Source organism: Schistocerca americana, chromosome 11 (assembly GCF_021461395.2).
Source record: "Schistocerca americana isolate TAMUIC-IGC-003095 chromosome 11, iqSchAmer2.1, whole genome shotgun sequence".
Classification (NCBI taxonomy): domain Eukaryota; kingdom Metazoa; phylum Arthropoda; class Insecta; order Orthoptera; family Acrididae; genus Schistocerca; species Schistocerca americana.
In genome coordinates this window covers 31,957,647-31,972,202 of record NC_060129.1, presented here as the reverse complement: position 1 = coordinate 31,972,202, position 14,556 = coordinate 31,957,647, and the positions used below count along the sequence as shown (strand labels likewise).

The following is a 14,556-nucleotide window of genomic DNA, read 5'->3' as shown; positions in this document are numbered from 1 at the left end:
TATTAGTTCTTTCAGATATTTAAAGCTGAATTTGAACTGACATCAGATCCCATCAGAATGAAAAACCGTTCTTATAAACACAAACGCCGATTTACTGCGAAATATCCTATGCATAGCATTTGCAACTTCCGAAAATTCTCAAAACTGCATTTTGTTTCAAGCTGATATGCATTTAAATTCCGGGTGAAAGATTTTTTGAATGAGGATAACGTTGCTAAAATGTGATCAAGCTTGCTTTACTTGAAATTCTTTAAAATTTGATACATGCTTCCAGAGAAAATGTTAAGCTGGGAAATCATACCTTAACACACATTAAACTATATGGAGGTTATGGGCTCTATTTTGTTCATAATTTTTTGTAATATTTTTCTATTGACATTTTCTAATATTTCTGGCTGCTTTGATTGAGATTATTTTTACTAGTCTGGGCATTGTATCTTTAGCTGCCATACAGTTATTCATAGTATTTCAACCAATCTTTACAACTGCTAAAAAATATCGTCACATTAGTACGATAACTAGGTTACTCGATGTTTTCCACCTTTGAGTCGTCACTATTACTTTTCCCTGTGCTACAGCTAGGTATCTCTCTGGATTTACTGTTGGATCACAATACTCACTTCAACAAATATGCAAATATAATATCAGTGAGCATTTCTCTGCTACAAATAGCTGTCTTGAATTGCCCAGGTATTCCTTAATAAGAACTGCGAATGATAGGATAACAGTTATGCTGGAGGCAGATATCTTGAACTACACAACTGTAATGCCTAAGCTTCATACAGGGAAATATTTATGTGGTCTGTGTGTGATGGTAACACTGTTTATATTTGCAACAACCTTTGGTGAGTATTTTTGCCCATTCTTTATGGTTTTGTCCGTTTATGCCATAAAGAGTAAAAAAATCAGAGGCATTTGTTTGGTTTCAGAGCTCTCTTCTAGAACTAATTTGTTAGTTATTAGTTCCAGAGCAAATATATGATGGAATTTGTTCTATAGAATTTGTAGTCTCTTGCTTGTATGTTATAACAATATTCTTCTGAAATACTGTAGTTTTTGAATCAAATTTCAACGCTTTATTTCTCTTCCCTGTTTCCTTCATTTTCTATGGACACAGAGTGGAAACATTTTTTTTAAATTTTTGTTAAGCTGAAGAGTAAGGAAATTTTGAAATATAGATCACACAATACCGTAGAATATATTTCTGTTCTCCTGTAAGTAGCTTTGATTCTTCATGTTTGCTGAAAGGGAAACCACCTATATCAGTCACTTTCCTTATATTTTACTCACCAGTGACAACAATCATGCCTCATATTCGCCATCGGATATCTCTCCTTCTATTTTGGAATATCAACTAACATCTGGTGATGAATCAGATGAAGAGGCACAAAAATGAGCAAATTTTAATTTGAAGCAATGAAAGCTAACTGATGGTAAGAAAGTTCAGAGCTATTGTAGACTGCCAATAAAGGTGATGTTACTGATGTGCACAAACACTGGAATAAAACCTGGAATTCATTGATTTAAAATTCTTGTTATTTCCTCACAGTGAAATGGAATTTATCTCATTGCATTTGGCAGTCCCCACAGAATTTTAAAAAAGTTGGTAAAAGTGGATTGGCCTGTTGACAGGAATACTATGATGAATATCCGAGAAGAAGGGGGTGGCAAACCTTTTATTGTTCTTGAAACAACCCGTGAGAAAATTATCAATTAACAGTATCATGTGATTTGCTATGTTGCTGTTACGAAAGAAGATGTGAACAGGAAACCAGTTAGTTAGCTTAGACCGAGTGAGGTGATGCAGTGGTTAACACACTGGACTCGCAATTGGGAGAACTATATTTCAAACCAGTATCTGACCATAGAGTTTTAGGTTTTCCGTGACTTGCCTAAATCGCTCCAAGCAGAAGTTGGGATGTTTCATTTGAAACGACACAGCCGATTTCCTTCCCCATCCTTAACACAATCGGAGCATGTGCATTGTCTCTAATGGCCTTTGTGTAGATGGAACGTTAAATCTAATCTTCCTTTCTTCTTCGGATGGGAATGTCATAAAAGAACTTCTATTTGGTATGCGATTTAAAGAAAACTTTGACGAAGAGTTAAGGGCTCATAACTCAAACAAGAAAAATCAACTAGATCTCATTGTCAAGCACCTTGTACACGCCCGTCGTGACTATAACAAAGGAAAACTGTTCAGATCAGTGCTTCCCACACGGTACAGTGAAGATTTAACATTCCCAGAAATTTTCAAACGCATTTGTTCAATACCAGCTATTTTAAGATACCTAGTTGTTAACTAAAATAGCGATAAGGAATTACCAAAGGGGTAGAGTAGGTATTCTATGGAATTTAATTTTGCATTTCATCTTCCCAATTTTTCCATACTGCTTATCTCATAGCCCACGGCAAAGTGGTTTGTCTTGCTGCAAGATCTTTGGTGTAGCTGGTTTCGGAGGTTCGTATGAGCAGTTGCCAGTGGGCTCGTGCGCATGCGCAGAGCTGAATTCGCGTATGAGCAGCGCCTTCCTCCCGCTTCTGGCTACTTGGAGCGTGGCTGTTTGGTGTACGAGCAGTAGCAGCAAGTAGCCAGAAGCTAACCGGAAAAATTTTCCTGGCGCGCCCAAGCTGCCAGATTCGCGCATGCGCAGAGTAAGCTGAGTTATAGTGGGGGGTCCTTCCTCACGTGACCTGCGGCCACGTCTTCGTTTATAGCTCCCACGTCACATGAAAAAAAAAACAGATTTCTGTGGCCGGGAGCCATCAAGTGAATTAATATACATTCTCATAACCATGAAAGACCAAAATAAGTTAGTAGTTTCAATTTTCTGATTTTGTATTATTTCCAGGTTATTAGTAATCAACCATTAATGTCTTAATGAAGCTATTTCTGTCTGTTTTATAGAGAAATTTGCTTCAGTTAATTTTTTTTTCCGCTGAGGCAGTTAGTTTATTTGAAACGAAACGAAGTGTTTCATTCCGCGCTATTGGCTACTTTCAACCTCGTTCAATTTAAAGTGCTAATTTTCATTTTCTGGGACGAATGACGTTATACCATAATAAAGAACCAAATATGAGAATACAGTACTGGACCTCCAAGAAAATTTGTATCACGAGAACCACATGAAAAGCTGAATATCAGGAACTTCCCCGTGCATCTGGACATAGAAATGTGCAATTAGAGCGGAATGAAGCATTTAGTATGATTTATGGAATTCCGATGCTGCTGGAGTAGTCTCTGATGTCCTGTTCCTTGTATGACACTGTAAGATCTCTTAATGCTATATGCGTACGAATATACGTCAACATTGACTTGAAGTTAAGTAGGCAAATTTGGTCATTAGTTTTTAATTAAATATTTTGCTTAAAATATTATGACAGCTGTAGCAGAATGTTATAGATCTGCCTTCTGTGAAAGTGTTTTTCGATCACAAGGCACTTGTCTCGGACTTCCTCTGGGCCAGAAGTTATTTCTTAATTTGTGTTTACGTCTTAAATTTATAGAATGCTAAATGCTATGCTAAATTTTAGACTGTCAGCATACCATGTTTTATCGTTTTAACTCCCCACATGGCTTCATATTTATTCCTAGAGTAGAATATAAACTGTCAGTTGTACAGTTTCTTTGCCCCATAGACAACCATGTTAATTTTTTCACGTTTTGAAATAGTCATGAAATTTATTGTCCTTCATTCCGGTGTAAGCTACACAAGAAACTTTCTCTTTTTTGTTGCAAGTAATTTGTATTCCATCCTAGTAGCTTTTTGCAGTGATGTGTAGATGTAAACGTGTTGGAAATGCTACATAACAACATTGCAGAGCACGAATTAAAAAAAAAATCTGTCAAAAATTTTATGGTATTTCGAGCTGTGGAGTCTAATTTTGAAACGACTCAAAAGCCAAGAACTGCTTCCTTATTTGCATCCTTTATCTGTGTGGGATATGATAAAACAATTGCTGTAAGTACAATTCAGTATGTCCTCTCAACAACATGCCGCACGGGCGGCACGGCTACACATGGTCACGTGATGCCTCACCAGAAATACGACGAAAAGCGTATGAGCAGAGCAAGCACCAAGCACGGGCTGTCTGCGTCATCGTAGCTGCGCATGCGCAGTACAGCCTGTTGTCTGGCGCATTCTGGTAACTGCTCAAACGAACCTAATGTGTTGTGCAGTCAGCTGCAATGTCGTGCTTTGGCGGAAAAATGTATGTGACATTCTCAAGGTAATTTATGAGCGCTTATATACCGTAAACAAGAATAAGCGAAGAAAATTGTTTCGGGAAGTAAATTAACACTGCACTTCATTCTATCACAATAACAGTTGCATCTGATGAGTGTAATAGTTCGCGATATTTTGTGATGACGCTGTGATAGCTATGTTTGAGGCTGCTGGGTACATAAGAATGAGATTTTGTTCTGTATTTAATAGTGATCACATCACCTATGGTGTACTTGGTGATGGTGTGTGAATGTTGTAAATTTTTCAGGTTATCTTCATAACAGCCACATACTTGAGTTATTTGTTCTTGTTGTTTTTGGTGTGTCCGCTACCTTTATCTTCGTAAAAGAAACGGCTGAGATTGTGACGTGTTGTCAGGAGCAGTTTGTTTATGCAGTAATCTCCGCCATCATCTGACGAGAAAAGGCGGACAGTGAAGTTCAACCATTCGCAATGTTAGTGCGGTTATGTTGACTTACTTACCTGTAATAATGACTGTGATGTTAATTTATTGTGATGTAGACATTTAGGGGCTCCAGATTTTAGGGCTGACGTAAACATTTTTCAAGTGCCCACAATTACATCATTTCATGGTTCGAGTATGTTCGCATGAAAGGAAATGCTGTAGTTCTGTTGCATTTTGTTAGTTTTCATTGTGCTTTGATCAGTAGTGTCGTTAGTATTCGTCAAATCATGTGTAAATACAGTTTGTTGTAGCGTGCTGGTTTTAATGGAGTTCTGTAGAAGAGTACTGTAACGTTATTTACGAATTGGCGAAATACAAGGTACAAATTAACTGTAATATGTCTAACATAAGGCATTACATGTCATCAGAACTTAATAGATCATTCATCTTAGTTGCAGTTAGTAGGAAGTCGTTTCAGTAAATCAGTTTTGTAAGAAAAAACTAACCAATGTCCAATTTTGATGGTAATCAAGAATGAGAACTTCCACATTGGAGTGTGCAATCTACGTTACATGTATCTGGTTTTCTTTAAAAGCTGGTAAAAATTCTAAAATGATTATGCTTACTGTAGAGTATACATTTGTGAATGAATACAGATAAAGAAAGTTTGAAGGTAATACCTATGTGGAAAATGCATATTCACTGATAAAAAAAAAAAAAAAAAGTCTGTATGTCTGGATTTTCATCACCTCCATATCAGACTAAAATTAACACTACGAGCAAAGTGTACAATGAAGTATTTGGTTTAATTCCGTAATTTCACTGCAATCTATTGAATGCTTTGATTGTTTGTAATGCTGAAGTTAGTGCATGCACAAAAAAAATACAAAATCTTTCATAATTGTCACAATAGAACAGTATCCGTAAGCCAGTGTTAGAAAGGAGCAGTAGCAACTGTAAATTCTCTGTTTCCAGTGCATATTATTTTATGATTGTTCTCACTCTTCATGACCTGAGAAATGTGAATGGGTTTATATCAAGGAAAATTCCTTTCCTTAACCACTTTGAATCTGTTTCCTGTGTAATCAACCTCTTACTGTACCCAGCAGGCGAGTGAAAATACTGCATTAGAGCTATACCACATGGTAACAATGGAAACTGAGTAGACCTATAGCTGTTCTTATCTGAATGCTTTTTTTTTTTTTTTCAGACTGTAGAATTGAAGCCATGGACCAGGATCCAACTATGTGGATAAAACAAGAGGGAACAGATGAAGTACAAACTGAGTTGTGCTTCATGGTGAGTGGTTTACTTGTATTAAGTGTTTCATTTATTTCTGTGAGCAGTATGGTGTGTGAATGCATACAATTGATGTCATACAGCTGGAAACATGAGTAATTCCATTTACTAAAAATAACTGGTGAACTTTGTCTTAAATATGGCGTTTTGCACAGTGCATTGAAATAATCCTTGTATTAAGCCTCACATAGAATTGAGCAAGAGTTTAAATTTAATGTTCAGTAAACATGGAAAACTTTTTTTGATGCACAACCAAATTATGCTGATAAAGTGGGTATATTCCGCTCCGATGTGCTTCTTTTAAATGACAACCTTAATGAGCAACTTAAGAATAACTGACTATTGTAAATGTTAGCAGTGCCATTAAATTTATAAATGGTATGGCTTCACTTAATGCATTATTGCAGTGTATTGTGGTATGGAATGAGAGTTGTAATTTATTTATTGATGGTATAAAATAAATTATTTGTAAATAATTTTGAAGTGACATTCACATGGTCACTAATCTGAGAAGTACATTCTGTAGTACTCTTAGCATTAGGTGTTGACTTCGAATATGTGAACAAAGTGTAAGTGGAACTGTCAGCAGTAAAGTTAAATTTCAGACAAATCACATGGAAGCTTAAACAGTTACACAGCCCATAGGTGCAGAATGAATTTTTATGTTGGCAGTAAAGTATCTATGAAGCCATGGGGCTACACATTAAATACTGACAGGTTTGTTCATAACCACTTTCTGTGTTTGCTGCATGTTGTTACTCATTGTTTGTGAAACTGCCAGAATGTTACACTTACTAGTGGAAAATTATCTTACATATACATGTCACTTAAAATCCAATGCAGTGCAACCATTTGTAGGGTACTCGGCTATCAGCAGGCAAACAATTTCACTTGGTGCCACTAGTATTTTTATTGTGCCAACCAGAATTGAAGGTCCTTACACAATCACACAAACTACTTGTGTACTGTCTGTGCTGAAAAAATCTGTTTCAACATCCATCTAGAGTGCAACTGCAGAAGTACTGTGATAGCATTAATGCAGCATTTGCATGTGAATATATGTAAGTGCTTCATTATAGTTTGTACAAACTATGTGATCAGCTTGCAATTCATTCGACAAGCAGTATCACAACAATAATCCTAAGCTATCACTGTGAGGAAATTGTAGGAAAGTATATACACTAAATTGTATGAAATACGGTAAAAGAGTGGTTAGACCCAACATAGTTCAGGCTTTGGCTTTAACTGCTGACGTAATAATGCTTTGGCATACAGAATGATATGTATGCACAACACACGTTATGTGAATGAAAAGCAACTTGAATAGTCATTGACCAAGTAAAGTATGTGGTAACAAATTGACCAGTAGCACAGCCTAATATTAACCAAAAAATCCAAATGATGCCCGTAATGTAACTTCTACCTACAAGAAAACTACTCATACACTATGTTCTGTGTTAGTTGATGGACTGAACTTCCCTGTGACCTTAATATATCATATTATATTAGTTGAAAGCTACCTTCTGTGCCTGTTAATTATAGCTTAATTTTTAATTGATGTATATTTTTGGCATTAGCACACGCTGGAAAGTAATGGCACACAATTTTTATTTGAAAATTTTTGAAGCATTTTAATTAAAACAAACTTTGACATTTTACGTCTTTATTCTTTGTGTTTACATATTTATTTCAAATTTATTTCAAACATAGTCACCATGCCACTGGACACTTTTCTCATAATGAGACACCAGGCTGTTGGTGTCATCACTGTAGAATGTTTGACTTTGTTGGCAGACCCACATCCTCACCTCTGCTCACACAAATTCATCACTATCAAAGTGAAGTCTTTGAAGGTGTTCTTTAGATTTTGGAAACATTTGAAAATTCATTGCCTCAAATTGGCTCACTATGGAAGATGATTAATAATAATGAATCAAACGTCAGACTGTTCCAGGTGCAAAAAAAGTTGTGTATGGTCTGGCATTGTCCTGCTGAAGGAGAGGGTGCTCCACATGTGGATGAACTATTTGAATTATTGCTGTTTTCTGAGGGTTTTCTCATGTGCTGACATGGTTAAATAACACACACGCATGTTACACACTGCAGTTCAAACCCTACAGCAGGAGGCTGCTGCATTTTGCATCAGCAAAATGGTAACATCAACAGAGTAATGTGCATGACAACTGATATTAAGAACAGAATCAAAATTTTGGAGGCATTAATTTCTGGTACACCCTTGCAATAAATTGCTGCATTTGAAAATTGCCTTGAATGTTGTAGAATGGTTCCCTTGGCATTGCCCAGCATCCATTTGGAAGTTGTAATACTAAATCCATATACACATCAGCCAAAACATGACCACGGATTTGCTATCAATATAAACTCATCCAGGCAATAGCACCACCTTGTCTTCTAGTCAGACATGTGCAGTGCATGGAGTATCAGTGAGCATGCTGACAGGGCGTAAAATAGGGACTGCACACAATCTGTCCGAGTCTGACCTAGAGCAGATTTTGATGGCCTGGCGGCTTGGGATGAGCATTTTGGAAGCTGCACAGCTTGTTGGGTGTTTGAAGAGTGCTGTGGCAGTTGCCTTCAACACAGCGTGAAACAAAGGTGACATCATGTCCAGACACTGGGGTTGGGCAAGTACCCTTCATGACAGATGGTAGACATTATAGGCTGGGCACATTGGTAAAACAAGACAGGCAGCAAACTGTGGCGTAACTAACATCAGATATTAATCATGGACAGAGTACAAGTGTGTTTGAATGCACAACTACAACTGAAATATGCATGTAACAATTTGCACTGGATGTTTGCACAATGGCAGAGCACTGCATGGTCTGGCAAATCCTGATACCTTCATCATGTCTTTGGGAGGGTGCATTTCTGTCACACACAAGGGGAACAGCTCCTTCAGTGCTGTAGTGATGGGGCCTCCATTATACTCTGGGAAACATCCATGTGGGCACCCATGATCCAATGGAGCTCGTGCAGGGCCCTGTCAGAAAAGGAGTATTGTAAACAGGTTGCAAAGCACATCCAACCCCCTCTGTTGTTGTTAACTTCAGTCCCAAGTCTGTACTGATGCAGCTCTCCATGCTACTCTATCCTGTGCAAGCTTCATCGTCTTAGAGTACTTACTGCAACCCACATCCTCCTGAATCTGTTCAGTATTCATGCCTTGGTCTCCATCTTTGTTTTTACCCTCAGCACTTCCCTCCAATACTAAATCGATGATCCCTTGATGCCTCAGAATGTGTCCTACAAACAGACCCCTCCTTCTGGTCAAGTTGTGCTACAAATTGCTCTTCTCCCCAATTCTATTCAGTATCTCCTCATTTGTTACATGATATACCCATCGAATCTACAGCATTCCTCTCTAGAACCATGTTTTGAAAGCTTCTGTTCTCTTTTTGTCTAAACTATTTATCGTCCATTTTTCACTCCCATATGTGGATACACTCCATACAAATACTTTCACAAACGACTTCTTGACACTTAAATCTATACTCGATGTTAACAAATTTCTCTTCTTCAGAAACGCTTTCCTTGCCATTGCCACTCTACATTGTAAGTCCTCTCTACTTCGATCATCAGTTATTTTGCTCCCCAAATAGCAAAACTCATCTGCTATCTTAAGTGTCTTATTTCCTAATCTAATACTGTCATCGTCACCTGATTTAATTAGACTACGTTCCATTATCATTGTTTTGCTTTTATATCCCCCTTTGAAGGCACTGTCCATTCCGCTCAGCTGCTGTTCCAGGTCCTTTGCTGTGTCTGACAGAATTTCAATGTCGTTGGCAAACCTCAAAGTTTTTATTTCTTCTCCCTGGATTTTAATACCTACCCAGAATTTTTTTTTGTTTCCTTTATTGGTTGCTCAGTATACAGATTGAATAACACTGGGGAAAGGTTAAACTCTGTCTCACTCCCTTCCCAACCACTGCTTCTCTTTCAGTCATTCACTTCTATAACTGCCATCTGGTTTCTGTACAAATTGTAAATAGCTTTTCACTCCCCGTATTTGACAACTGCCACCTTCAGAATTTCGGAGAGAGTATTCCAGTCAATATTGTCAAAAGCTTTCTCTGAGTCTACAAATGCTACCAATGTAGGTTTGCCTTTCTTTAATCTGTCTTCTAGATAAGTTGTAGGGTCAGTATTGCCTCACATGTTCCAACATCTTTACAGAATCCAAACTAATCTTCCTTGAGGTCAGCTTCTAACAGTTTTTCCATTCGTCTGTGAAGCATTCATGTTAGTATTGTACAGCTGTGACTTATTAAACTGATAGTTTGGTCATTTTCACACCTGTCAACACTTGATTTCTTTGGGATTGCAACTATTATATTCTTCATGAAGTTTGAGGGTATTTCGCCTTTCTCATACATCTTGCTCACCAGATGGCAGAGTGTTGTCAAGGCTGTCGGTAGTTTGTGGATGTTGTCTACTCCCAGGGCCTTGTTTCAACTTGGGTCTTTCAGCACTGTCAAACTCTTCATGCAGTATCGTATCTCCCATTTCATCCTTGCCTACGTCATCATCCATTTCCATAATATTGCCCGCAAGTACATCTCCTTTGTATGGACCTTCCATAAACTCTTCACCTTTTTGCCTTCCCTTCTTTGCTTGGAACTGGTTTCCCATCAGAGTTCTTGATATTATTATAGGTGGTTCTCCATTCTCCAAAGGTCTCTTCAGTATTCCAGTAGGCTGTATCTATCCAACCCCTAGTCATGTATACCTCTACATCCTTAAATTTGTCCTATAACCATCCCTGCTTAGCCATTTTGCACTTCCTGTCAATCTCATTTTTGAGACATTTGTATTTCTTTTTGCTTGCTTCATTTACTGCATTTTTATATTTTCTCCTTTCATCTATTAAATTCAAAATCTATTCTGTTACCCAAGGATTTCTACTAGCCTCATCTTTTGACCTACTTGATCCTCTGCTGCCTTTACTATTCCATCTCTCAAAGCTACCCTTACTCATCTACTGTATCTCTTTCTCAGGTTTTTGTTAGTGGTTCCCTAATGCTCTCTGAAACTCTCTACAGCCTCTGATTCTTTCAGTTTATCCAGATCCCATCTCTTAAAAGTCCTACCTTTTTGCATTTCCTTCAGGTCTGGACAGATGTCTGCCTATTACACATTACGACTATCTTCAACTGTTAGCGGTATCTGTCAGTCAACAGACGAGATTGTCCTGTATGCTTCTGTGCTGCAGGTGTCTCTTCGCGTTTTCACTTCACTATCATGTCGGAAACAGTGGACCTAGGGATGTTCAGGAGTGTGGAAATCTCACATACAGATGTGTGACACAAGTGACCCTCAATCACCTGACCACGTTCAAAGTCGATGAGTTCCACAGAGTGCCAGATTGTGCTCTCACAATGTCTAATGACTACTGAGGTCGCTGAGTTGGAGTACCTGGCAGTAGGTGGTAGCACAATGCACCTAATATGAAAAAGTATGTTTTTGGGGGTGTACGGATATTTTTGAGCACATAGTTTGTGATGAAGTTATGCTCTGTGCAAAATTCTACCAGACAGCTTCCTCTTTCATTCCTTACCCATATTCACATACTACTTTTCCTTTTATTCCTCTTCCTCCCTCCTCTTCCTCCCTCCTCTTCCTCCCTCCTCTTCCTCCCTCCTCTTCCTCGCTCCTCTTCCTCGCTCCTCTTCCTCGCTCCTCTTCCTCGCTCCTCTTCCTCGCTCCTCTTCCTCGCTCCTCTTCCTCGCTCCTCTTCCTCGCTCCTCTCTTCCTCTTCCTAATATTGAATTCCACTCCCCCATCACTATTAAACTTTCGTCTCCCTTCTCTATCTGAATAATTTCTTTCATCTCATCATTCCTTTTTTCAATCTCTTCATCGGTGGAGCTAGTTGGCATACAAACTTGTACTACTATGGTAGGTGTGGGCTTTGTGTGTATCTTGGCTACAACAATGTGTTCACTATGCCGTTAGTAGTAGCTTACCTCTGCTCCTATTTTTATTCATTATTAATCCTACTCCTCCATTACCCCTATTTGATTTTGTATATGTAATTCTGTATTCATCTGACCAGAAGTCTTGTTCCTCATGTCATCGAACTTCACTAATTCCCACTATATCTAGTTTTAACATATCCATTTCCATTTTTAAATCTACCTTCCTGATTAAGGGATCTGACGTTTCACTTTCCAATCCGTAGAATGCCAGTTTTCTTTCTCCTGGTAACGACATGGTCCTGAGTTACGCCCACCTGGAGATCTGAATGGGGGACTATTTTACCTCTGGAATATTTTACCCAAGAGGATGCCATCATCATTTAACCACACATTAAAGCTGCATCCCGTAAACAAAAATTATGGCCTTAGTTTCCCCTCGCTTTCATTTGTCCACAGCACCAGCACAGCAGGGTTCTTTGGTTAATGTTACAAGGTCAGATCAGTCATTCATCATGACTGTTGCCCCTGCAACTACTGCAAAGACTGCTGCCCCTTTTCAGGGACCACACATTCATCTGGCCCCTCAACAGACACCCCTCCATTGGGGTTGCACCTAACGAATGGCTTTCTGTATTGCTGAGGCACACAAGCCTCCCTACCAGTGGCAAGGTCCATGGTTAATGTTAGGTCCACCCCTTCATGTCGATAATATTTCCCACTGGCAGTGTCATTTTTCATCAAAATAATGCATCATTTCACAAGGCCACGAGTGTGATATAATGGTTTGAGGAACACAGTGGTGAGTTCCAATTGATGTGATGGCCACCCAACTCACGAGCTGTGAACCTGGTCGAACACATTTGGGATGTGATTTAACGTAACTTCAGAGATCATTCCCCCTTTCAGAATTTATGGGAATGAGGTGACCTGAGTGTACAGATATGGTGCCAATGTCATCCAGTGATCTACCAAGGCCTCATTGTCCCCCCCAGGGGGTCCACAACTCTTTTGTGGACACGTGCGTAGCGAGCACGGGACCCCGAGCTGATGTGGCCCTCCTTCTTTTCCGGGCTGCATACCTTCCTTTTCCGCATCCTTCCCCGTCCCCCCTCTTCGCGCCCCCCCCCCCCTCACCTCTGGCTCTTTCCTTCCCTTTCTCCCCCTCTGGGAGTATGGTTTGTGCCTACGTCCGGAGATGGACGCTTGAAACTGTTCCAAATTCCTTGCTTTCTACACTTGCAAGTCTTCGTCCTTCCTCTGTTCTTCTCTTTTCCTTCCCTCTTCTCTTTGCCCTTTTCTCCACTGCGGCGTTTGAGACCCCTCTTCTTTCCTTTCCCTTTCTCTTTTTTCCTCCCTGTGCGTGTCTGAAGGCCGACCCACGCACTTCCATGCATAGCCGGTGACGGGGTAACGCGTAATTCCCCGCCCCGGGTAGACAGGTAGGACACGTACGTACCCCCTGGTAACGGCCAGGCCCAGGGAGGGGTGATTACCCGAGCTGATACCTTCCAAAAGTGCCGATTGGTCCCTCCGTCCGTTTGTCGGGAGGTGTGACCTGAGGTGTGAACAATCACCTAAGGCGGGAGTGTCCTCAGTGAGGGCCCCCACAAGGGAGGAGCGCACCATCGGAGACGCCAGTAATCATGGGGGATTCTTCCACAATGGTTTCCTCACCTTCCACTATGTCTGCTCACAAACGTAAGTTCACTGAGTCTCAGCCACAGACAGTTCTTCCATCGTTGCCACAGTTCCTTGTTGTTTCTCGGTCTGACGAAGGTCACGACTTCTCCACGGTCAACCCTTTCATTATTCAGAAAGGTGTCGACGCAATTGCAGGTCCTGTAAAGTCTTGTTCCAGATTACGGAATGGCACCCTGTTGTTAGAAACAAACAGTGCCCTCCAGGCACAAAAATTGCTGCGTACTTCTCTGCTCCACACCTTCCCTGTCTGGGTGGAACCGCACCGTACCTTAAATTCCTCGCGTGGAGTCGTTTATACACGCTCCCTCGATGGATTGTCTGACGAAGAAATTCAGCACTACCTGTCTGACCAGGGCGTAACGGCTGTTCATAGGGTTATGAAAAGGGTTGACATGAACATCATTCCAACCCGCACTGTCTTCTTGACATTTGACAAAGTTCAACTTCCATCGAAAATCAAAGCAGGCTATGAGATAATTTCCGTTCGCCCTTACGTCCCAAACCCTACGCATTGCTATCGATGTCAGTGGTTCAATCACACCAGCCAGTCCTGTTCCAATCCGGCCAAATGTGTTACGTGTGGCAAGGATGCCCATGAGGGTGCTTGTCCACCTCCATCCCCTCGCTGCATCAACTGTATGGGTGACCACGCTGCTTCCTCTCGAGATTGCCCCATTTTGAAGGACGAAAAGCTCATCCAGGAAATAAGAGTGAAGGAAAAGGTGTCGACCTTTGCTGCTCGAAAATTATTCGCCAGTCGACAGCCCACCGTGCCTCACACAGGCAAATACAGCACTGTCCTTGCTTCTCCTCGGCCAACAAAGGAGGCGGCCACGCAGACTTGCAACCTCACCTTTAGTGCCACGGTCGTCAGATCGGCCAGCGCAAAGATCGCCCGTTCAACCTCACCACTTTCGCCTGCCCACTCTATGGCTCACCCTTCGTCGGGTTCTGCTAAATCTCGAGCCCAAAAGTCGGACAC

The 14,556-nt window shown here is 40.4% G+C and overlaps 1 protein-coding gene across 2 annotated transcripts in view; it reads left to right on the top strand.

The window, feature by feature from the left end:
• Positions 1-4,166: 4,166 nt before the first annotated feature.
• Positions 4,167-14,556, top strand: part of LOC124553585 (zinc finger protein 708-like) — a 146,070-nt gene continuing 135,680 nt past the window's right edge. For both annotated transcript variants that reach the window (XM_047127436.1, XM_047127434.1), the window contains exons 1-2: positions 4,167-4,230; positions 5,843-5,931. In XM_047127436.1, coding sequence (XP_046983392.1) covers positions 5,860-5,931 — 72 coding nt within the window. In that variant the 5' untranslated portion in view covers positions 4,167-4,230; positions 5,843-5,859. The remainder of the gene's footprint in view (positions 4,231-5,842; positions 5,932-14,556) is intronic.